Raw genomic sequence first — 24658 nt, 5'->3', positions numbered from 1 at the left:
AGACGAGCTCTCCTCAAGCGAAGCGGCGTGGCTGCGGCTGGTAAATATTTATGGAGTTGTCATGGGACCCGTCCCCGGCTCAGGATACTGTTTAAACAATCTCTATCTGAGCACCGGGAGGGAGACGGAGACACTGTATCATTACAGCTCCCATGCGGGCCCTTGTCACAACACCACACACAAGGCAAACAGTGGAGCCACGCCGGCACAGGCGCAGCGCGACTAAAAATAGCCGAGCAGGGTTTTGGAGAGTGACAACGGCTGGAGCCGGAGGTGAGCTGAGGTGAGGAAGTCCAGGTTTGGACCCACGGATGGAGCTAGTTCACTGGGGCAGGAGAGACAGGAAGAGCCGGGCGGAGCGTCGAGGACTGGACGGATGTTCCTGACCTTAACGGGAGAAATCGTCAAACTTCAAGCAAAACGTCTTTGATGATGATTCACTAACGCCTGCTGGCATTTAATTATCTACAAAACACAAAACTGTAGCTCTCTTTTACGAATCAGTTGGTTTTTTTAAGGTGGAAATGATTCGTAGCTAATCAGTATTAATTGTTGATTAAGTTAAAGTGCAGGTAACGCCTGTCTTATGTTTCACTGTAAACCAGTGTGGACACAAAGATGGAGGCTTGACAGGAGACGATGCTTCAAATATGGACGCTGCTGCAGAGAATCTACAAATTCTTAAATGCAGAGTTTTTAATTTCTGCCACCAGGAGGCTCTCAATCAGAACAAAACAAAACATGAGCCGGCTCAGAGGGGACAGAGGAAGGTGCAGAGCTCAGAGATAAGTTCTTCTCTTCGGATTTAAACTATCTTCACTCCCGTTTATCAGCCTGACTGCAGCAGGTGACCTGAACTGTCGGGGGTTTATGTTCTGTAATGCTAACTGCTGACTGGAGCTGGAGGGGAAACGTACTTTACACGTCATGACCGTAACATTTCTGATGAGTGCTGAGTTCGTTGAGAGTTTGACCTGAACTCCAACACGAAGACTTAGTTTACGGCTGACGTGCAGGAAAGTAATCTGGCTGTTAAGGGTGGAAAAAAAAGCTTGTTACAAGTGTTAAATATTTCTATTTAACAACCAGCCTCGCTGATGAGAATCCATCTGATGTGACTTCCCGCCTTCCGTCGCCACTCCAGCTGTCCGGCAGCGGTGCTCTCAAAACGCAGCCGCCGGGTGTTGACGGACGAGGGAACACGAAGCAGAACCGCAGCGGAGCCGTTCCACAACGCACATCCGACCAGTGGAATCCCTGAGTCAGACACGAAATGTTCCTAAACAAGTTAATGCCTTAAAGTTCAAATCATCTGAAGTTTAGTCTACTTCGCCGACCTCCTTCATCAAGCTCTCGACTCTCTCTGAACTTCGACGGGCGACCTAATGAAACACACATCATGAGTAAACAAGTGGGATTTCTTTAGGGTTGATCCTTGGTGGGATAATGTCAGGAGCACATAAACTCAATAATAATAAACAAGATGGCCACCTGAGATAATAATGTGAAGCGTTGTCAAGATGGATGGATAACCAAAAAACATAATGCATCAAACCACGACCATCGCTAACAAGCATAAAGAAAGTCTGTACCGAAGCTGCCGGTCGGTTTATCCTGACTACTATGATTCCCTTCCAAGACAAGTAAAACAAACCTTTAACGTCTAATAAATATCCTAGAAGACATAAATGAAATAACCCTAATCTTAGTTGTACTGAAACACATTTTGTCTTGAGGTTTTTGAGAATCCGTTGTCCTTGATGAGCAAACAATAATCTGCCTGTGTGCGCTTTGGTGCTCAAAAGATTGGAAATCGAGATTCAGGAAGCTGGCTCAATTTGGAGCTCGGCTGTGGCGGAAAATGTTAAAATTTGTGTTGGAGGCTGGGAGAGTTTAAAATTAGCACAGAGGTGTTGACCACGGTTTGGCTCCGACGCCGGTGAGAGCGTACGGAGCAGAATACGGGTGATAGTGTTAATGGGAACGCCAGGATCATAAACTGTGGCAGCTGTTGGAGAAGCCGACAAAGTTAGCTACCGTGACCGCCACCAGGTGCTGGATCCAAAGGTGATACTAGCAGCAACACGAAGGTGAAAAAAAGAAAAAAAAAAAATGGAGCTGATTTTTTTTTGGTGGTTTGGAGCCGAGCCCACAGGAGGAGAGGGCAGCGTCTGTGGCGGCGGAGGGAACCTGACTGAGAGCAGCTGGGAACAAGAAAACAGGCTTTCTCGTAACATGAGAGTTCGTCTGGAAAGAACTGGGCTTCCCTGCCCGGGGAACAATGACTTCACAGACTCCTAAAACATGAAAGATTAAAAATAAATATTGATATTCTTCCATGATTTCACCAACTCACACACACACACACACACGAGTTTGTTCCTAAGCATTTACTATAAATTCAATTTGCCAAGTGTTGAGCTGTTGATTTGTCAGTGAGACGCCAACTTACAAAAGTATACGAACAATAAACCTGATTAATCTCTGGTTACATTAAAGCTCTGAGACTCTGAGGTTACATGACGGTGGTGAGGTTACTGGTCTCTGTTATAACTGTAGGATGAACGGTGGTGATGATGATGATGTGATGCACAACACCGCGTTGATCGAAATACAAACAATCTGCAGCTATTTACTGTTTTCGTTTGGCGACCACAGAACAAACATGAGATACAACACAGGATGCCTCCGTCCTTCACTCTTGGAGCTCCACTAGTGTTTCTGCAAAGGGTCGAATAAACAATCCAGACTCAGATTGTTTTATTCTAAATCACCACCCTCTCGGATTCGAGGATTTTCAGACTTTTCTTTGTCTCAGTGTGATGTTAAACAGAATATTTCCTGGGGTTTTTTTTTTTTTTTTTTGACAGTTGAAAGGAAAATACAAGCACAAATTGCGGTTGAGATTTTTCACAAGATTATATCGATTACAGGATTAACTGGAATAATAACCATAGTTGTGGCTCTGACTCACTGGATGTAGTCTGTTGTTAAAATCAGCGTCTCTAAGGGGAAACAACAACAACAACAGCCACCTCAGAGCAACATACACGCTGAAAACTGCCCTAAAGGCTCATTTAAGCACGACGTTTGATACGCATACTGACGCAGAGAGCCTTCTGCCGCTACGTGTTAAATTCATCCATATATCAACACATTTTCTGAAAGTTTACAGGTACGTATGAATGGAGCAGCACCTCTGGTAGTCGTACGGGGAAATGTAGCGGTTTAGCCAATAGGTCAAGCAACAAGAAACCACAAGACAAGAGGGAGAAGTTTTAAAGATGGTGGAACTCTTTGACAACAGGTTATGCGAGTTGGTGAGAGGTTTTAAACGTCCGTGTGATGTTACTTTGCAAAACAGGAGATCGGACGGCGCAGCGAAGGAAAAAAATGGTGGTCCGTGCAAGACGAGACAAAAGTGCCTCGACCAACCTGAGTGACGCCCTCTAGTGGTGGTGCGTCTTTACATCCAGTCTTTAAAAAGGTCGACGTTTCAGGCGCAAAAGACTTTGCGATCGTCGACCATCTTGAATAACTTAATCAGTGCAAAGGTGGAAACTGTGTGCGATATTAAACATGATCGTGATCTGCAGCACACACACACACACACACACACACACACACACACACACTCTGGTCTAAAGTGTTTGGTGCGTCTTCCCAAAACTCTCTTTGTGCCGGTAAGTGTTTTAAGAGATGATGTCATCCAAGTCGATTTTTGTCCCATTAGGTAAGACGGTAAAATGATCCCCCGCCTAACACAACATGTCGGTGTTGAATATTTGTTTTTGTGGAACCTGAGCTGGAATCAGATTAGACCCCGTCAGTGATACAGAGCACAGAAGTAAGAATGAGCCCTATTATCTCAGGTTGGCTGGGTGGTGATGGATGGATGGAGGTGGCGGTGGTGGTAGGGCATAACCTTCAGCTGCGGGTGTTGAGTCATAGCACGTGTGAGTCACTGATGGGGGGTTTGGAAGGCGGAGGCGGAGGCCTGGGGGGGGGGGGTCGACAGGGTTAATGAGGCTTGCTGAGGAGCACTCACTGGTTGGATGGCTGGTTGCTCATGATAGGTCCCACAGGGGCCCACAGGGACTCGCAGTGCCCCACGGCCCATTAACTTGCGGAGCCAACCCGAGCCAACATACAGGATGGAGGTCCACTGCTGGGCCCGCTCCCAACACAAACACTCAGGTAACAACCAGCGCAGGCCAGCGAACTCAAACCTCAAACTATACAAGCTACACAAAAAGGAGCAGCGATACGGTGGACAGGATGTGTGTGTGTGTGTGTGTGTGTGTGAATAGAATATAAGTCAGTAACACAAGTCACGTGTGATCCAACACAATGTACCGCAAACCAGGCTGGGAGGAGGAGGAGAGCTCCGCAGTCAAACTGTTAACGCGAAGTATAAATTAGCAAAGAAATGATGTTGCACTGAATCGTTACGTAGTTTATGTATTTGCCTCCAGGCTGCATATTATAACTCAGAAAAACCATCTGCAGCCACTGACAGCTAATGATAAAAACATCACAAACAGTCACAGTGCGTTAAGGAACAGCATGGAGCGCGATAAAAGTGTAAAGCAGTCTGTACGAGGTTAACGCCTGCCAAGAAAATCCTGGCAGACATTTGCCCCCTTTAGATACTGAGGTCAAATACAAAAAACAAAACAAAAAACGAAGCATAAAAGTTAATAAACAGGAGGTACCACGTGCAACAGAAACACCTCTTCACGGCATTCTTGGCTCGCAGCGAGGTTACAAAGCTAAAGTCATTCTGTCTTTAAGTGATTTCTGCTGTGGTTATATGACCTGGGGTACATTATACTGTGTAGACATTGAGTTTTTGTCGGTCTGCCAAAGAGCGTCCGCGTGCAGTTCATGAGGCTCCTGCGCCGCTTAGAGAAAATCTTGGATGCATGGAGGATGATGAGGATGAGGAGGAGGAGGAGGAGGCCCTCACTGTTGATATTAAGTAGCTGGATCACAGCCTCACCTTAGGGAAGGCAAACCTCGAGCGCACAGCGTGGAAAACCACATACATCATTTTAGTCTCTAACAAATAAGATTAATGGGAGCTGTGCTGGGGCGCGCACATTTCTGTGGTGTCCGTCGGACGGCAGCCAAACCAGGCGGACCGCAGCGCGAGACCTGAGGGACGGGCATGGCGAGCCCCCGTGAACGACTGGCCTCGTCTGTCACTCAGCGCCGAGGCACCGTCCACAGATCCCCGAGCAGGACAGCAGACGGCATCAACTGTTATTATCGTAATTAATGCATCTCAAAGCTTAAATGGAATCAGCTGAGGGACGCCGGGATTTACGACCAGAAACATCGACTAGGAAACACGAATGGAATGTGCGGATTGAACAAGAAAATGTGTTCTGACGGCTGATTTGGAAGAACGGTATACAAACATTCCTCTTTAAATGAAATCATACACATTTCCTGGTGGGGGAAAAAAAAAAAAAACATACGACAGAAAGTGACATGTGTGGCGTGTGAATCACTCAGAGCGAGAGCAGCTGAAATTCCCCTGTGAGAGAGATTAACAATGGGATGCTTCAGACCGAGATACTGCAGATAGAAGGCAGCTAGATCCCTAACCGCTTCGGTCTGATAGGGAATAACGAGATCTTGACTGTGACAGTGGATTGTCAGATAAAGAGGCAGCAACCTAATACAGTTTGTACGCTGTAATAACAACCACCTACCTGCCTGCCGCTACTCTCATATCATGGCAGCTAGCGTTTGATAGCTTATCTCTTAGCACTGATAGTGAGGGGTGCTGAGGCCTGGAATGGGAGCTGTGGGGGTTCAGTGCAGATGCCCGTACAGATAATGTTCACAAGCCTGTCGTCGCAAACAACCAAGACTGAACGTGTGTGTGTAAGCATAAAAAGATAAAGATAAATAAACTCTTTTTTTTCTCCGAGCCATGTAGAGAGACATATTTAGAGAGAGAGGGAGGGAGAGGGAGATGGAGATATGATCCCCATCCTCTTTCTGATGCTGTCACCGTCTGTTTTATCTGGTTTTTTTTCTCCCTTTTATCTACCCACAATCCTCCTTGATCTCTGTTTGTGCAAGCCACCTTGACTTCCAGCTGAGGCCGGTGCCCTGTGATGTTTGCATCTTAAAAAAGAAAAAAAAGAAAAAAGAAAAAAGGGCAGCAGATACAGTAGATGCTTTAGAGGAAGTTTTATCACAAGACGACAGAGGAAATTCCAAACTATCTTCTTTCTACGAAATCCAGAGCGACAGACGGAGAAAGAGAAAGAGAAATAAGCCTGAAATCTCACCTGCATGGTACGCCACAGAACCTCGGCTCCATCCTGGGTGTCTGTTCCTGGGGTAGTCCTGCACAGACACAAACAGACGCAGGTCACAAACAAAACGTTTTGATGTTTTGGACGACAGGTACTACAGCTCACATATCTGCCCGCTGCAGTGGACACCGTGTACGACAGGGTTAAAAGCAGACTATCGCTCTTACGACACCAAAGTCCGTCAATCAACTCTGAATTACAAAGCAGAGAGCCAGTAGCAGTTGTACATTGTTTCCCTGCAGCACAGATTTAATTAATATTGTTGTATTCATTGACCAACGTGGATGTGTCTGTCTCCCTCCTCGTCTGTCTGCATGTACAGTATGATTGCTTTTCTTCAGGGTTTCACCATGCCAACAGAAATAAGTAGAGGGCCAACTTTTGGATAAGATCTGAGCGTGACTCAGAGGTAATTACCAGAGATTTTTATCTGTTTTCTAGGCTGCACCTCCATCACTGTAGAAACACATTACCGAACGACAGAGGAAGGAGAAAGAGGACAGTCAGTGACATTACTCTCCTTCCATCTTATAAAGGCTTTACTTTACACAAAGGTGTAACAAAGTAGAATATGACCAGAATTCAAAAAAGCGCCTCTCAAACATTGAGGGAGCGAATCACCAGAATAACAGATGCTGCTCGCTTTCCTCGGCTGTAGCTAGCTTCTACTAGCTAATTGTTTATCGCTCAGTTAGCAGTGAAGCGAGTGGCTCGAGAGTTCGCCAGTGTCGAGACCACAGATAACTGGGGGCCCAACTCAACTGGATTTGGCGGCAGGACCTGAGAGTGAACATGGAACAGAAGGTCAGTTTGACCCCAGGAGTCGCAGTACAGCGGCGATAACTTTGGTGATGACCAGACGTGTCAGGTAACGACGGGAGGCGAAGCAACAGAGAGTCGGACATGATTAGCAGTAAAAACAGAATGTAGACCTGGAATATTTTCACATCTCACTCTGGGAAACGAGGATTTATTTCAACCAAAGCAGAGGAGATTGTGGAAAAGCCAAACCACAACTGTTTTGATGAGTTTTATTCAGCTTATGTCGAATTTTTGTTAATTTATCACAGGGGCTATTGGCCTTTAGTCAGTACAAAGTGGGACGGGTCAGGGCTAGCTGGTTAGCATGCTAACTTCAGCAGACATCTTGAGCACAGTACATAGACGTCTTTTCACATAACCGCCAACACTTGTTGCTCTACACTCTGTTGACAATGTTAGTCCGTTTTTCCAACGCTTTAAACCAAAATTCCAGCCACATCTTACATACCGCTCCTGTCACAGACTAAAAAAAGGGCAACAGAAATACTTTCATTTAGTCTCAGGTCAAAGAAATTCCAAATTATGAACAGGATTGCAGAAAAAGGAGAAAAAGTCAGCCTTTGGCGAGTCGCAGTGAGGGGAAAAGTTATTTCATCCAAACAAAAGAACGGCCAATGATGACTGATGTAGACACCGAGACAAGAGACAATACATCACTCAACTAGAATTACTGCCTGGCGGTTGTACAACTCTCCAAACCCGTCAAGTTACAGTTTAGATGCATGTCTGCCCAGAATCATAGTATATAAAAAAAAAAGGTAAAGACTTCTAAGGAATTTAATGAAAAAAGCTCTTACATTATCACTACCGTTCACATGTTTGATTCCAGCAAATAATATCCAGGGAACAAAACGGTCAAATTCCTTGTGTGTGTTCATGTTTGGCCAATACAGCTGATTCTGATAGAAGACGCACATGTTGACCCTGGCAGCACAGACACAGACAGACAATCTCCCCACAGTTTCATGGTGGACACCCAAGTTTAGTGTCATCAATTCAGTGCTGAACGGCCCTTCATGATGTCACAGTGAAGCTGAACTTTGACCGTGTAGATATTATGACACTATATCATCCCATCAGACGTTTGTGTGAAGTGTCGTCACGGGCCGTCTGTGAATTATTGGGTTATGGACAGAAACGGTGTCACATTACGAGGTCACAGAGACCTTTGGCCAATATCTGGTTTGCTCTGGTTCCTGGAGATATTGTGTTCTGAAGAATGGGAGGGACAGACAGACAGACAGACGGGTGGATGGAGGGAGGGGACAACCCGAATACATAACTGTTCCCACCAAGCTGCCGCCAGCATGGAGGCATAAAGACCCAAAAAAAAAAGGGCAGATGTAATTATCATTGTTAGCACCTGTGTGGAGCAGAGAAATGAGTAACGGACACAACGCAGACCGGCAGCTTCGGTCGGGCCAGGCAGGCAGACAGAGCGCAGCATTTGAGGACAAGACATCAGGGAAACATCAACGATACTGTCTGACAACCCCATTGGGGCTTGAGGAACAGGAAATGGAAATGAATGGGGGGGAAAGTGAGAGAGAGAGGGAGAGGGAGAGGGAGGAGAGGACGGAGTGAGACATCAGCAGAGGAAGACAGAGAGACATGGAGGAATGCAGCTACTGCTCCAAGCCTGAAAACTCTTGATCCGCCAAGTCTGCTCCTCTTCCCCCTCGTCTCAACCACAAGCCGGAGGATTCCTCTGGCTGACTGGCATGTGGGCTGCATCTCCACAAGGAGGAGAGGGGCGTCTGGGTGTTTGCTCCCTGATTGATGATCCGCAGCCCCTGATCTGATCAGACATTTTGAGGAACTCTCTGAAATAAGACAACATTAGGGACGACTGCACAAATAGCGGGGTGGATTTATGGTGCTTTAATGTAGACCGCAGACTTGGGTCTGATAAATGGATCAACTCCTTAAATGCCTGTTTTCATAGCCGGCTTCTTGGTAATTGTTGCGTCCATCATCTCCAATTCGAAAACATCTACTCAGTGAGCTCTTTTCCACAAATAAACATAGTGGGTGAGTGAGGGAACTGAGGCAGCACAGCCTTCTCTGCACAACAAGACTGAGGCTTTACAATATTTCAGCACTACGGTATCTCCTTTTTAGTGACGAGGAGCAGGATGAGTCTTTGGAATCCCAGCAAGTGAACAAAAATACTCAGTTCGGGAGCAGCTGGCCAAGAAAAATAAAGCCAAGCGACGCCTCTTGCTTACAATCGACAAGCTAAGTGATTCTCTGACAACTCAGAAACATCTACATCCCCCGTAATCTGGCCTGTGAGCTGCTGTCAGCCCTCAGGGACCGACAAGGCTGAGAGCAGGGCGGTGTCACGGTGCGTCCACCGAGAGGAGAGAGTCGGACTTTTTGGCTCACTGTCATGGGTTGGCAAGCAAATCCACGATCACTCTGAGAGGCAAACTGAGCGTCTTCCACTAGTGTGTAGTCTAATGTCTCATATTCTGCTGTGCTGATTAACTTGCAGAGAATAATCTCCCAAGTTAAGTTCCAGCCTGTAACGTCGCTGTTTTGGTTCATCGTCAACGGGCAGTCGGTTGGCTTGCCGCCGTAGCTGAAGGCGCACATAATTATATTATCTTGACCACAACCCCCACCGTCGCTTAGCTTCTTGTTTTTAAATCAATATCTAGTCAAATGATGAACACAGTTATAACTGAAGGTGTTTCCTGTGACAAGTCTAAAAGTCAACACGTATTTCACAGGTTAAATGCTTTTAATGTAAAGCTGCAGCAATCAGAGAAGTTCGCTTTGCATTTGAAAAAAAATTATTATAATCAGTGTTGTCACAAGCTTATTAGCCGGTGGGAACGTTTGATTATCGTGGCAGCAAACTGACGATCGCTGCTGTACGTAACACCTGAAATCTGGGTGGGACAGCACAATTTTTAACAGCAGCCTACGTAGAACCGAAGCACCAGCATGAAATCTTTATTTAGCGTTTCGTGTGGTTGATAAATGCAGAACATTTTTAGACGGGCTGTCTAAGTACCTGAAAAAACAAGCTTACAGTGTAAAAGTAAGATTTTAATCTTCTGACTCGTCTCTGACTGAATATAATGTTTTTTTTTTTGTTTCTGCCCATAAATTGTGCAGAGCAGATCGTATCATCTTGTGGGACTTGGAGCAGGTTTACCTCAGATAAAAATAAACATTCCAGCCGACTGTGGTCTAGAAATGACAGCAGCTAATGTTGTGATTTTTGTTTTTCAATCAGCGGTGGCGCCACAAGACTCATACCTACGCTCCTTTCTCTATCAACATACGAAGGAATGTATTGAAGACGGAGAACGCTGCGTTAACCGGCCGGCCCGCTCGCACGTACAGCGAGCTCTCAGAACACGGTCACTACTAACCGTTGGCCTGCGGAAGCTATCTGACAAACGCGAGCTGCATCTAAGAATAACAAATACTGCACAGTGGAGCGAAGGCCTGCAATATCAGATCCACAGCTGCTACACCGGTGTCATCAGAGCAGCCTGCATTTCCACACGGTGGCAGAGTAAACAAGTCTGAAAGAGTAAGAGCGGAAAGGTGCGGGCCGAGCGGGGGAACCATGTGGAACAGATACCCATCATCTGCAGCGGTTATCACAGAGCTGTCTAAAAATATAACTTGAATGTAAGCCATGAGTTACAAACGGATGCGAGCGTATGGGTGTGCGTGTGTGCTTGTAGGGAGGGAAAGTAGCACATTTTTGTTTTGTACGTGCCCACACAACCTCGCCTATAGGGGTTGGGCAGAGACAGTGTAGGAAACTAATGCAGGTCTGTTTGTTTAACCTCGTGTCATCGGGCTAAGGCCTAGCGCTTCACACGATAAAAACAACCGTCTGACTTCAGCTGACGATCTGACTGCAGAGAGGAGAACAACAGCCGATCCGTGCGTATCTGTCGGGGCATGTTCGTCACTTTTTTATGGATGCGAGCGAATATGCAAACTTCTTGGTACAAAAGACATAAAACTGCTAAATCACAAGGTTTGCTCTGTTCCGAATGTTTGGCAGAACCTATTGGACAAAGTTCACACAGTGCTGAGCGTAGCAGCTTCTGATTCATACTTTTTTTTTGCCCAAATGTGTCCTGACAACAACACTCCTGCTTGGGATCTGCCAAATTCTGCATTTATATACCTTTTGGCAATCACTGGAGTACTATCATTACATTTCACCTGCAGGAACGTATGTCCCGTGTTGCCTCAAATACAGCCTAGCAACCGGTGTGTGTTTGTGTGTGTACCGAATGAAAAACAACCGCACTATCAACCGTATGTTTGCTGTACATTCATGTAGACCCTTATCTTTATGGGAATAGGAGGAGGAAACAAGGTCAGGTCTAGTAATTGCTGTGGGGGGTCTAAACAGATCTTATATTGCAAAACAGACAAAAACAACACATTAACCTTACATTCAAAGCATTCAGACTTATCAAGTAACACAACTTCCTCCAACTTCTCTTCAGGAAATTTGATTTAAAACGTATTGACTTTCCCTTTATTTGGCGTCTTTGCATTGGGAGAAGCGTGCTGGCGGCTGCGTCAGGGTTTCACTTCTGCCAAATTTCCCTTCATCTTACCTGCAGGAATCTGGGTCCAAATTTTGATTTAAATACAGCTTAGGTTGCTGCCTGACTTCCAAAAACTGCTTGGTTCAGAGCCGATGCTCTCCAGCGGCCGAGGAACTATTGGGGGATGTTTGTGCAGGACTGAGCCTCAAGACTGTTACGAAATAATGTCAATAATAGCATCTGGGAAGAGAATCTCATTGAATGTTGAACACTCTTGGCCACTTGGGGGGGCAGATGCAAGTTTTAAACACAACATGTCATCTTTTATGCTGATATGCCAAACTGTTTTTTCCCCTTCACTTTCTTTCAGCTCTCTTCCAGATCCTGAGGGGAATTATTTGGCTCTTTAGCTGCTAAATGCTCAACTACGTTCACAAGCTAGCTGCTAACCGTGCCTGTCATTTGTTTGGCGCTGCGCTGATAGTGTGCAGACGATGAAAAAACACTATAGGGTCAGTGAGAATAAACCAACAAAGTGAAGTTACAGGTAGAATAACTCGATTTTTCTAGATAAACCCACCAGCCGACTCCCTGCACTCTTCTACCCCCAAGACAAAAGTGGCAGGAAAATGCAGCACAGACGCGAACATTAGTTTTGAAACCGTGTCTCCGCTACACAGTTCGACCAACTGACCTTGTGAACCCGAGAGCCACGCTAGCAAAGCTGTTTCCACTTCTGCACATCTGTTTCCCAGCATTCATTCAATCATCACAGAAGCACAACAAATTGGATCCCGATGAGTCTGAAGGTGTTGACTTGTGTGAAATAATTGCATCCTGGAGTCACACGGCTGTTCTCTAATTCGTACGAACTCCAGTTCTTCATTGAAAACCACAAAGTTGAACGCGCTTCAGAAACAGCGAGTCTTTAATTCAACTAATTTGACTCTTAACAGACGGTTTTCTTAATGATCAGTTCATCGTTCTCTATGTAAAAAACTCCCACTAATGGTCCAAAACCCAAAGATAGTTACGTATGACTAAGATAATCATCAAGATCAAACACCTGAGGTGTTGAACGCAGCACGTTTGGCATTCTTTGCTCAAAACGATTAAAATATTGTTATTAGATTATCAAAACAGCTGCCAATCGACAAAGAATAGTTCACTAAATCGTTGCAGGTTAACATCAGGTTATACCGAGGAGCACATCGACCACTGTTTTTGTTCTGGTGGTGTGCTGTGTGTGTGTTTTTCAGCTTCCAAATTAGAGGCACAACAACAAGAGCAGCAGTGAAAAACGGTTAGTAGGACTGCTGCGTCACAGGAGGAAGAGGAGGAGGAGAGCTGTTCCCAGGACCTGGTCTCAGGGCAAACCAGGACAGAGGAAACGTTTCCATTCCAACCTCCTGAGCAGTTTGAGCCATTTTATTATAATTTTTTTTTTAATAGCCGTCTTGCTTGTGTGTGAGAGTGCACAGTGTTGTATGTGTGTGTGTTTGGTTTTATGACTGCGTTTATGTGCACAAACAGAGAGTGAGTCAATATATGAATCAGATACAAAACATCAGTCTCATTCAGACGCTGATGTCGGCTGAACCGTATCCGTCCCCTCAGACCTCCATCACACGGATGACACCTATCCGTCCATCTTCTCCATCTTCAGCCCTCCTCCCTCCACATCCTCCCACAGCCGTTATTCTCCTTTTTTTTCGTAGGATTTTTGGGGTTTGTTTGTTTTTCAGGACATGAGGGTTTTCCTGCTTTTTTATATTCTGAATAGCTTCCCTTGATTTTTCTACCTCCCAACGTTTCACCTTGCTGCCCCACCTCCTCGACCCTCTCCCACTCCCCCCACTCCCCCCACTCCCATCTATCAGCCACACTCCTCCACCCCATAACTAAGCCGAGATCTCTCTTTGTCCCACAGCCTAGCAACCGGTGTGTGTACCGGATGAAAAACAACCGCGCTACCAAGCGTATGCATGCTGTACATTCATGGAGTCCCTTATCTTCAGAGGAATGAGAGAGGAAGTGAGAGGTCATGTCAGGTCTAGAAAATTGCGACGGGGGTCAAAACAGATCTTAAGATTGTAAAAACACACACAAACAACACATTTACCTTACGCACAAAGCATTCGCACTTATCACATAACACAAATTCCTCAGACTTCCCTGTTGGACAGGAAACTGGCAACAGTGGCTTTGGGGATTCAAAAATTTACTTCCACCTTTTTGAAACCAGCTAATTTGATTTTAACATGTCGACTTTGCCTTTATTTGGCATCTTTGTGCTGGGAGACGTGTGAAGACGCGTACTTGGGGCGCAGTGGTGTTTTGAGGCCAATGCTAATATCTGTGTGCTAATATTCTTATGCTGAAGATGCTAATATTTGCTAATAGGCATTAAATAACAAGGGCTGGTGCAGGTTGTCCACTAGTCAAGTGACCATGGATGGCACCCTAAAATGGATCCTCAAATATTCTACGGCAAACAAACAAATATACTATGTGTCGGAAACACTGGTCAGAAAAATGAGTCGTTGGGTAAAATCCTAAATGGAAATGTCAACAGTTTTGCAGAACAAAATTACTGGACTAACAGAATTTTCACCTGGAGGGAGAAGTCAAGGACTTACAAAGGTTAATCTAATTAATCTTGATGAGAACATGAACGTCTGTACCGAATATAATGGCAATCCAATTTAACTCAAGACATCTGATGTCAATCCATGATGCAGAGATGTTTCACTGGATAACGGAGTGCTTGTAATTCTTGTGGTGCTAAATAAATCAACAAGGGATCAACAAGCGAGCGTCGTCATCGAGGGAACATTACCGTCTGCGCCAAATTTAACTGCAATCTATCCGATATTTGCTGCAACATCCCAGCTATGATTGTAACCAAAACTGTCTTCATAGGAGCCATGCCAAGAACTAAAATGTGTTAGTTTTCCTTGAGACATGACTGGTCACTGTGGATGTTAAGATGAGAAGATGGCAAGCAAGTCAGCATCAGAGGGAGATTTGGAAAAAAAAATAAAGAAAATTGAGTTGAGACTGAAGTCAGCAGCCACAACATACAGAAAGTGAGACACAGACAGGCAGGCAGACGGACAGACAGACGGGCAGAACATGGCTGTCTGCGGGGCATTAATGAGAGGATTTGTGTTCATGGTCGGGCCTTCTCTCTGACCACAGGATGCTTTGTGAAAAAGTCCAGCATGCAAACTTGCGTCTGCTGTTGAGTAAACAGTCATTACCCAAGCCATTCAATTTGCTGCTTTATCACCTCTCCTGGACTTAAGCTTAATGTCTTTATAATGAAACCCAGATGCAGAGAGAAAACGCAGTGGAGCAAAGAGAAAGGAGAGGAGAACTCTGAGGAGGTAATGGGACTGGAGTTATCACCACTCAACGTCTTCCTCACCCGTGGGACCACGTCTGTATGTGCTTAACTGAGAGCATGTGTGTGTGTGTGTGTGTGTGTGTGTGTGTGTGTGCATGAAGTCTAAATTCATAGAAGAAGAAAAAAATTCAAATATAATGGATGTAGATTTGGAGCATACTGTAATTGAGGCTTTAAAGCACACCTATTATTAGTATTCTCTGTTATATATTTATAATGTATAACGACGGAGGATGTATTAAACTTAACCAAGGCTTTAAATAATTAGGTAAATATAGGAAAAAGTAATCCCTGCGAGCAAAGAACTCAGGATTCAGACTGCTAGGAATGTTACGTTTCAACTGAGTTTTTCCTACTTTCTAGGCGACCGAACGTGTTTCATCGTCAGCTCGTTTCTTGGTCATCTGCTGCAGGCACAGCACTGACAGGAAGTACAAGGATGAGACCCGCCACCCACTCAGTCGCTGTGTGTGTTTTATCTTTCGTCCAGAGGTGATTTGCAGAGGCTCTGACCAGGACTCTGAACTCGATCGTATATTTTTTGGCGAAAATACCGTCTGGTTTCAGTCTGATGCTCCGGCTGCTCTGTGTGGACTCGCTGTGTTTTGCAGAGTTTCTGTTGGATAGAAAGCTCAACATGTTGCTCAAAGTAACCGCCAACTGCTGCTTAATGTCTCGCAGTTGGCTCCCGGTCCAAGCAGAGTCAGCTAGCCAATAGGAACACTAGCCGTAGCTGCTAACTGAGCTAAATAGCCAAGTAAATCTGTCTGTTCACCAGGAAAAGCACTAAATCATGGAGTTACTTTTTCCTAGAAATGAAATCGAATTTCGCCAAAATCAGTAAATAAAGTTATGAATAAGACTTAATATTTCGTAACGTTGATGTCCTTTTAACTGTTACTCAACTTAACTGTAAATGAATGAGGGCCTTCTGTTTCTTTAAGACCCCATTTCTGAATACTGCGTCTGCTCTGAGCCTGCACAGCTATAAAAAAAACACTAGAGCGGCTTTGTTTGATTAAATTTTATGTGCCAAACAAGCTGCTGTGCAGAAATCATGCAAATGTCTGACACGGTGACATAGTGTGATGTCACAAAGTCACAGAATTATAGAGGGGGCTACTGACGAGGCGTTTCAGGAGCGGCGTTTTCTGTGGGAGAGACGAGCTCTCATTGATTTTTTACTGTCAAGACCTTTCTACATGCATAAGAACCTTAATGAAACACTGAAGGGAAATAAAAAGTAAAATGAAAAAGCATAAATAGGTCTCCTTTAAAGCATTGTGACAAACTCACAACATATCTATGACGATGGTAAGTCAATATGTAAGTCAATAATTAGGGCACATACATACAGTGCCAGTTTGTTTCTTTTTCTGGATCTCCCGTCTCTCTATAGCTCTCTTTGTCTTAATAATTCAGTGACCTGTGCATTCCTCTTTTCCTGTTTAATATAAATTGCCTCCGAGACCTTGAAGGATGTCGTACAAGTTTCATCTTTTATTTTTTGTTATTAAAAGGAGCAGGAGTTTTGACCCTGGGAGAGACAGTGCTGGCAGCTCTCCACAGGCCTTGGCTCCGGCAGTCACTAATATTTCACGCTCATAACACTTTCGAGGCTAAACCTACAGGGTGTAAAACACTCACAAATCATGAACCCATTCTGTCGAAGAAATAGTTCCCGAGTCAGAAGAATAATGTAACGTGAAAAAAACAAAAAAAAACAAAAAAATGCAATGCAAATAGCTTCAGTGAGAGAATCCATCTATCTGAAAGCAGCAGGCATTTATACAAGTTTAATCCTGCCCTTTATAAGCTTAGTAAGCAGATTTCAAAACAGCTCGAGTGTAACTGCTGCAAGATCCTGAACTAATACTGCTCGTACTCTCTGTCCTTGCATCCGTGCGTTGTAATGTGTTGATATATTAACTCTCGCTCTGTTTGCTTGGTGCATCTCGTAACCTGCATCGGCCTCGCTCGGTGCCCAAAACATCACGTTGTCTGTTTTTATTCTTCAAAGCAGAGCTGCAGTGTTAATGCAGAAATGGGAACCGCATGTGCATTCTTTGGAAAAAGAAATAAGGGCTCAAATGAGAGGTGTTAAAAATTTCTCTAATTGTATTTTCCTCTGGGGGTGTTTCATCTACCCAAAGTAGGCCATTAGATCCAAAGAGAACTGCTAAGCTGCTGCATAATGAGAAAGAAAATAAAAGCCCATGACAGAACCACAATGTTTACAACTCGTCTAGTCTATTTAACAAAGTTTCTGTCCTCTCAAAGAGGCTTTACGGGCTTATCCACTCATCATCTTTCCTACATATACTGCAGTTTACAAGTATGCAGGGTTTATTACCTTTGAAATTGAATTTTTTAAATTAAATAAAGAGTGCTGCTGCTCGTCTATTAGGACACGCTTCCAACATTCTCAAGACGGGGCCTGAGGTACATTTTTGTACATGCCAATTACAGTCCTTATTACCAATTCAGGTTATTGTCAAAGTTTTCCGTCATTAGCATGTCTTCAGCCCAGCAACTTGTTGAACTAAGGGGACTAGAGAGGGGAACGAATAAGAAAGCAGCAGGGAAGAGTCAGCCAATGGAAGGCCGACGGTCCATATCCCCCGAGTGCATTGAGCTTCTATACTGCCTGATAAATATCAGTATGGAAAAATGGTGGAAAGGGCCAAATGCACAAAAAAAATAAAAATAAAAAAAAACTGTTCAGGGAAAGTATGTGTTAACTTGTCAAAAGCTGTTCTTTTCTTAGAAAGCTCACCCTTCTTGCCAGGCCCAGCGCGATGTAGCACTTCTCCCCAGCATCAACGATCTCCAGTTCATAGTAGTGGCAGCGGGTGGTGAGTGGCTGGCGGGCCTGAGCCAAACCCACGTCCATGATGCTCTTTCCTTTTCCAACATACTCCAAGAGCTGAGGAAAGGGACACACAGCGGCCCAGAGAGAAGGATGGGAGTTAATATGTTCAGATATAAACACAAACATGGACACATAGACGCTCAATCCTACACTTGTTACTGCCCGGTAAACTCCAACAAAGAGGCTGAATCACCCTTGAACAGATAATGAAGATCAATACTTCTGATGATGACATGTTCTTGGTGAAGTTTTTTAATAAGATAACATTCTCCATGCTGAGTTCAAGGTCCAAGTCCACATAAATTTTTCCATAAAGGGGGGGGATGGTGGAACAACACATCGTACAAACTTTTGTTTGTTTGAAGCTTTCCTTTCAGCATTAATCTTCTCAGTAAACTTTGTTGCTGCTATTATTCACTTATTCCGACTTTCATTGTTTCAGCTTTATTTTATTTGGTTATTTAGGTGACGCAGTAAGCAGTAATGTAAGTGTTTGTTAGTGGTAAGCGGCAGATCGTGCTTGGGCAGGATCCTCGGCCCGCCGTTGTTCCAGAGTCGAGCGACTTAACCGCACAACCTGCTTTTGCAAGTGTGTCCTAAGTGAGTGGGCAGCGTGACAGACTGACACTTCCAAACACAGGCAAACCCTCGCTGCACCACCCATGGCGAGCATCCTACAAGTATCAACAGCCACTTGAGATTTACATGCACAGTTCCCCCGATGAGAATGCAATTACTTTCCAGGTCTATTTTCGGGTCTTAAGCATCTAAAACAGGTGAGGATGGGTGGGTACAGGTGAGTAGGTGGGCAGCTAGGCAACCACAAAGCCTTTAGGCTGAGCAGAGTTTCCATGCCCTGAGTGTGAGTGTGTGTGTGTGTGTGTGTGTGTGTGTGTGTGTGTGTGTGTGTGTGTGTGTGTGTGTGTGTGCGAATGTGTGAGCGTGTGTGCCAATGTCGAATACGCCCCCGGCTTGAAAGGCTAGGATGACAGACAAGGAGGGGGTGGACAAAATTACTTCTGTATTAAGCTTTTGTGTTTGCCTGTGTGTTTTCCACTAGCCAGCCACTTGAAGGACACACCTGGTGGGAACATTTATTCAACAACTGAAAAGTCAAGTGTCTCAATTAACTCGCACCATTTTCCCTTTTTGTTATTCTGTGTTGCTTGGAGATGCATCAAAATGAGAAATACCTCAGAAATGCAGCCGAGGCTCTGGAAATGTTTAATTTCCGTTTCTGGACTTGACGAGTGAGAACAGTACTCGCACAGTTCATGATGGACAGTAACAAGATTCCTTTGTTTAAAGGGATAAAAAAAAAAAAAAAAAAATACAACCAACCAATTTTCTCTGAGCTAAAAGTACATTTTAAATTCAGAACTTCTTTTAACGACAGCAAACACAAATGCTGTGCGCTGTACTGAAACATATTTCTAGGTTTTCTTCATCAAACTAGGACAGAAAAAAAAAGCATCTGCTGCCTAGTTTGACACTTTTTAGCTCCAGAACCGCAGCCAAGATTGATACGAGCGAGCAGCATTTTCGTTTATTAGGTTTCATTCTTCAAAAGCATTCATTACTGCAGAAGAAGAGACACAAAAATGTAAACCTACATGTAATTTATAATCATAAGAAACATTATAGGGTTGACCTGGAAACCCAACATCACCCGTCCAACCGATGACCTTTGCTGAATGTCGTTCCCGTTCTACCTGCCTTCCACCTTCCACCTGTCAGTGAGGATTTCATGTCCTGTAAGGGATTCTTGATCTTTCCTCCAAATACCGAAGGTCGTGGTTCAAAACTAAAAAACATTCATAAGCTTAAATAATGGATATGATATTGATGAAAGTCGGGAAGTTCCCACTCTTCTACTTCAACCATCAAGTATCCCACAGAATTACCTTTACCATTTTAAACACTCTTTGTGGTCAGTATGTCTCTTTCTTTTTACCAGCATCCAGAAGCAGCCAACCTGTTGTAAGATTATAACGGAGAACTTTCCCTCAAAAAGATCCAGGCAGACCACACGAGGTGATCACACCATATGAAGAGCAGTGAATATATTGAGTTGGATTACAGGAATATTAAACCAGAGTCTGTGTCTACAGTTACATAAACCCGGCAGCCACCGGCTGTCAGTCGGGTTGCATAAAGACGGCAGAACTACTCTTGACAATTTCAACGGCGAGGAAAACGCTGGCAGACCTGGGCAGCAATTATCTAACAATTACGCCGTTAAACTGAAGTCATTCTGTGATTCTATAAAGTTTTGCACAAGCTGTCTGTTCATTACATCCATCAGAAACTGCAGGTTATTCACCATCATGAAACTAAGTGCCAACTTCTCCCCAGTGTGCTGTTGCTAAGTGTTTTTACAGTAATACAGACAAAGTAAATCTCTTCACATTCCTCGAAACCAAACCCTATTCCTTTATAGTTTGTTTGTACGACTCGGCTGATTAATTGATCACACGGATGCCAGTATTAACCTCCACCTTATTTGCTGCAGACTGCCCTTTTGTGTGCACTCGTGTCTCCTTTAACCTGCTGCACTTTCATGCCTGGACAACTACTCGTCTTTGGGGAAAGAGGAGGAAAGAGTTTCGGTGTGATGAGCACTCAGTCACACCTTTTTTCTTTTTTTTTTCTTTTTTTTTTTTTTATTGCTTCTTGCTGCTGAGTAATAGAAGGAGGAGAAGAGACGAGAGGGCAGAAAAGGGAGACGTAGCCTTGAGCGAAGCATGCCTCACTGAGATAGCTGACAATCTCTCTCTCCCTCCTTCTCTTTCACTCACTTCTTCAATTCTGAGTGCTGAGAATTGTGATGTGCAAGGCCGTGTTTTGTTGAGCTGCTGCCTGGGAAACAGATGTAACGCCCAGAGAGTGGTCCTGCCAGGTTCCTGTCACACCTAATGGGGGAACTTAAAAGAAAGGTGAAGCTGAAATTAAGACACATTAGTCTTTTTTTATGTGGCGCACAGATATGTGGTGATTAAACATCACGTAACAGATGTTGCATTACCTTTTTTATTATTCTTATTACATTTTGTTTGCTTCTTCGTGCGTTTCTAATCGTTTCCTCATTTTCTGTTCACTTGCTGTCGTTGTGAAAGTGTTTTTCCTTCCCCTCCTTTTTCATCTCATTGTCCTGCATATTTCTTCTTCGCTGTCATTCTTTCTCTCCAAAAAACATCGGTCCAATTCATACGCTTAAAATAAAAAATGAAAAAAAACAAAAAAAAACAACTACAACCTGGACATTAAATGTGGAACGATCTAGGCCACATGTGCCACTTTAATTTGGAAAGAGAGCTGGCCTTGTCCTTGTCCAGAGGCTGTGATTCCCTGCTCTAATTCATCTCTCACTTGGGTTGGATGCCCTCCAGTAGCTAAATCTGACTTGTCCATCAGTCATATTTTTTTCTGTGCATGAGGCAACCGAGATGAATATCCTCCTGGACTGAAAACCACCATCATAATGCCACAGCTGGTTCCAGCCACTCTGTCACTGCTGGGTTTTTTTTTTTTTTGTTTTTTTTTAAAATGAGCTTGTAGCCAACAGGTGATGTTTTGTACTGAATGTATCCACTGGTGCTAAAATTACTCTACCTAAACCATGTCATGACTTTGTTTATACTACCATGAAACACACTACATTAACTCGTTTTTATGAGATATAAATCACCTGAGCAAAACCGCTACAACTCTCTACCGCCTTGTCATTAAAACCTCAGATAATTGCTCACATGTTCGACCTTGACAGCAGGTTCCAAAAGCTACACACACACCATATTTGCAGTACATTTCTATATATGAACGCATGTTTACTCTATACAGCACATCCAAATCAAATCACTCACTCTTTACAGGGATTGAACAACTTTCTTGTTCAAGCATGTGATGTGTCGTGCTAACCGACTGCAGTGGGACCGGCCTTATATAACCAGAGCAGGGAGTTCAAAGAGACACTTGAAATAAAAACAATATACGAAATCAAAACACAACCTGTGTTTACCATAACGCTGACACAAATGAGGCAGAGTTAGGTCATGTAGTATCAACTGTTATGTTAGCATAAGATGATACTGGCTCGGATCCACGCCGCGTGCCTTACAGCAGAATCTCTCCTGCAGCAACACTGTTTTTTAACGTTCTGCAAGACTGCCAGTGACTTCACATAGTGACAACATGCGGTATTACACACCAGCAATAACATCTGAGCTCTGGGCAACCGTCACAAGTTATTTCACTAAACAACACCCAAAAAGAATAGACATGCGTCTTCACTTTGCAGGTTTAATCAATCAATCGTCCCGCTGAGATTTCAGTTGAAACCTGTGAGAACCGAGGAACCACATTGTTGCCCTTCACTGACACCTCATCACTCGCTGGCCAAGTGCAGCTTTTCATCACCTTTTAATACACTCCATTTATTTTTCACCATTACAACTGCTGGGAGGAGGATTCCCAAATTAATTTACTGCTCCAAATCCAGCCATTGCCACCAGGGCTGATACATTTATACAAAGTCATAAAAAGGTTACAACTTTACAAGAAGGTTGCCACCTTTGAAAAAAAAACAAAAAAAAACATAGAAGCTCCTGAGTAAAACGTTAAACACATAATACAGGCTGAAAGTAACGTAGTTAGAGTTGCCAAATGTTGGAAGGTCAGCTGACAAAACATCGCTGACGGTGTGAATGTGTAAATTATCCATCCATCCATCTTCATCCTCTTATCCAGCGTCACAGTTAAGCAGGTCCTCCAGACGTCTTGGGGCAGATGAGATATATTATCCCTCCAGCAAGTTCTGAGAGTGCCCAAGGGTCTCCTCCCTGTTGGTCGTACCTGGAAAACCTCCAAAGGGGGGCGCCCAGGGGGCATCCTAATCAGATCTCTGAATCACCTCAGCTGTCTCCTTTAGAAGTGAAGGAGCAGCGGCTCTACTCTGAGCTGAGTCAAGCTAAGCTACCATTTGGAGGAAACTCATTTCCTTTGCTTGTGAACAGAACCACAAGATACTTGAACTCCTCTGCTTAAGGCAGAGGTTCAAGGCCCAACACATCGGGGGGGAAATCCATGGTTTTCTGGCCTCAAACTTGGAGATACGGACCTTTATTCCAGCCTCCTCAATGCCTGGTGGAGGACACGGACCAAAGAAGCCAGCAGAAACATGTCATCTACAAAAAGCAGAGACGCAACTCTGAGGTTCCTGAACACAACACTCTCCTCACCACGGCTGTGTCTTTAGATCCTCTCCATGTTTATCACAAACAGGAAAAGATAATGTTTTGTGTGCCTACGACTTTTTTCATCTTTGAGCTGTGATATCAAAAAGAGGTTTGGAGTGTTTTCTTGATGCTGGTATTGTGTGGAAGTAAAGAATTCTGTTATTGTGACAACCTTATCTGAGGCTTAACTTCACATCATGGTGGGACTCAGTTAACCCCTTTAGCAGACAATCCAGCTCGGCTCCAGTCAACTTGTGTGACGCAGGTCCACGACCAGTCACCCAGCCTCCGCTCAGCCCATTGACTCTCCTCGGATTAAGTTTTTCATAGTTTCCTCTTTTCTCACGCTGCTCAGTTCTGAAAAACTGGAGGCAACCGTGACGGTGCCACTGCTCGGCCCGGGTGGTTGCAACCACAACAACTTGATGGGAAAGCTGTGAACTTTCATCCAAGAGCAGTGTCATGTTGGGATTCATGACTATTGTTCCCAGAGGAAGGAAGGAAGGAAGCAGGCAACCTTAGAGGGGCGTTGGTACTACAGCTGGCTCTGGCAGCTGGAAAAGGTACAACGAGGAACGGAGCAATAATGATTATTACTTGACTGATGATTGGTGTGGCACAAATTCACACAAACTTTGGGGCAGAGGAGGAGATGATGTGGAGATGATACTGCAACGTGTAGCCAGGGTTTGAAAGAAGAAGAAAAAAAAAAAAAAGGCTCCCCTGCACCTCTAAAGCAGAGGGTCAGATGCATCATGGGAATTTAATCTCCACATGGAGGTTAGAGGTGGAGTGAGGGCGAGAGCGTGAGATATGTGCTGTGAGGGAGCGTTGGTACACTTGGGAAAACTGATAACTGCAGACTCAGGTGCTGTCCACTTACTTGTCAGCCCGCTCATCCGCAGCTGAGGGGATTAAGTTGGTGGGCACAGCGACTGCTGTGACAACAGGAAGCAGAGGATTGGAAGCTCGTGTTCGCACTGAGTCGCACGTACGCAGTGGAAAGCCAGCCAAATGTCTCCTCTCAAGAAAAACAGCAGAGCAGGAGCATGGTGGCAAGCAAAAAAAGAATTAAAAAAAAAAAAAAAATCATTCATGTGGGTTATTATCAAACATGCTGTGTTTGCCCAAGACACCTCCAGTTGACAGTCATGAACAAAAGGTAGAAGAAAAATGTGCTTTAATGTTTGCGAGATGAGGTAATCTAGAAGCAGTTGCATTTGTAAAGGGACGTTAAAATGTATTGGTGTTAAACAAAAGCCCTGAAAACTGAATCCAACAGATGAATCAAGTCATTTTGAACACAGTTAGTAGCTTCGGAGGAGTTTTCGAACTAAACTCAGGAGAACATGTCGGAGCACTGACCTCTATTGGTTAACGGCTTATCGTCTGTTATTGACCCTGTTGGGTGTATTCAGGTGACGACTGCTGTACCTGAGCACACACCTGGC

At 44.3% G+C, this 24658-nt stretch overlaps 1 protein-coding gene across 2 annotated transcripts in view; it reads right to left on the bottom strand.

Annotated features, from left to right (window-relative positions):
* The window catches only part of spryd3 (SPRY domain containing 3), a 48053-nt gene that overhangs the window by 7585 nt on the left and 15810 nt on the right, over positions 1 to 24658 (bottom strand). For both annotated transcript variants that reach the window (XM_037104312.1, XM_037104311.1), the window contains exons 7-8: positions 17878 to 18027; positions 6309 to 6366 (exon numbers count right to left, since the gene is read on the bottom strand). In XM_037104312.1, the coding sequence (XP_036960207.1) occupies positions 6309 to 6366; positions 17878 to 18027 (208 nt within the window). The remainder of the gene's footprint in view (positions 1 to 6308; positions 6367 to 17877; positions 18028 to 24658) is intronic.

This window comes from Acanthopagrus latus, chromosome 7 (assembly GCF_904848185.1).
Source record: "Acanthopagrus latus isolate v.2019 chromosome 7, fAcaLat1.1, whole genome shotgun sequence".
Taxonomy (NCBI): domain Eukaryota; kingdom Metazoa; phylum Chordata; class Actinopteri; order Spariformes; family Sparidae; genus Acanthopagrus; species Acanthopagrus latus.
This window is presented reverse-complemented; position numbering and strand designations above follow the sequence as displayed.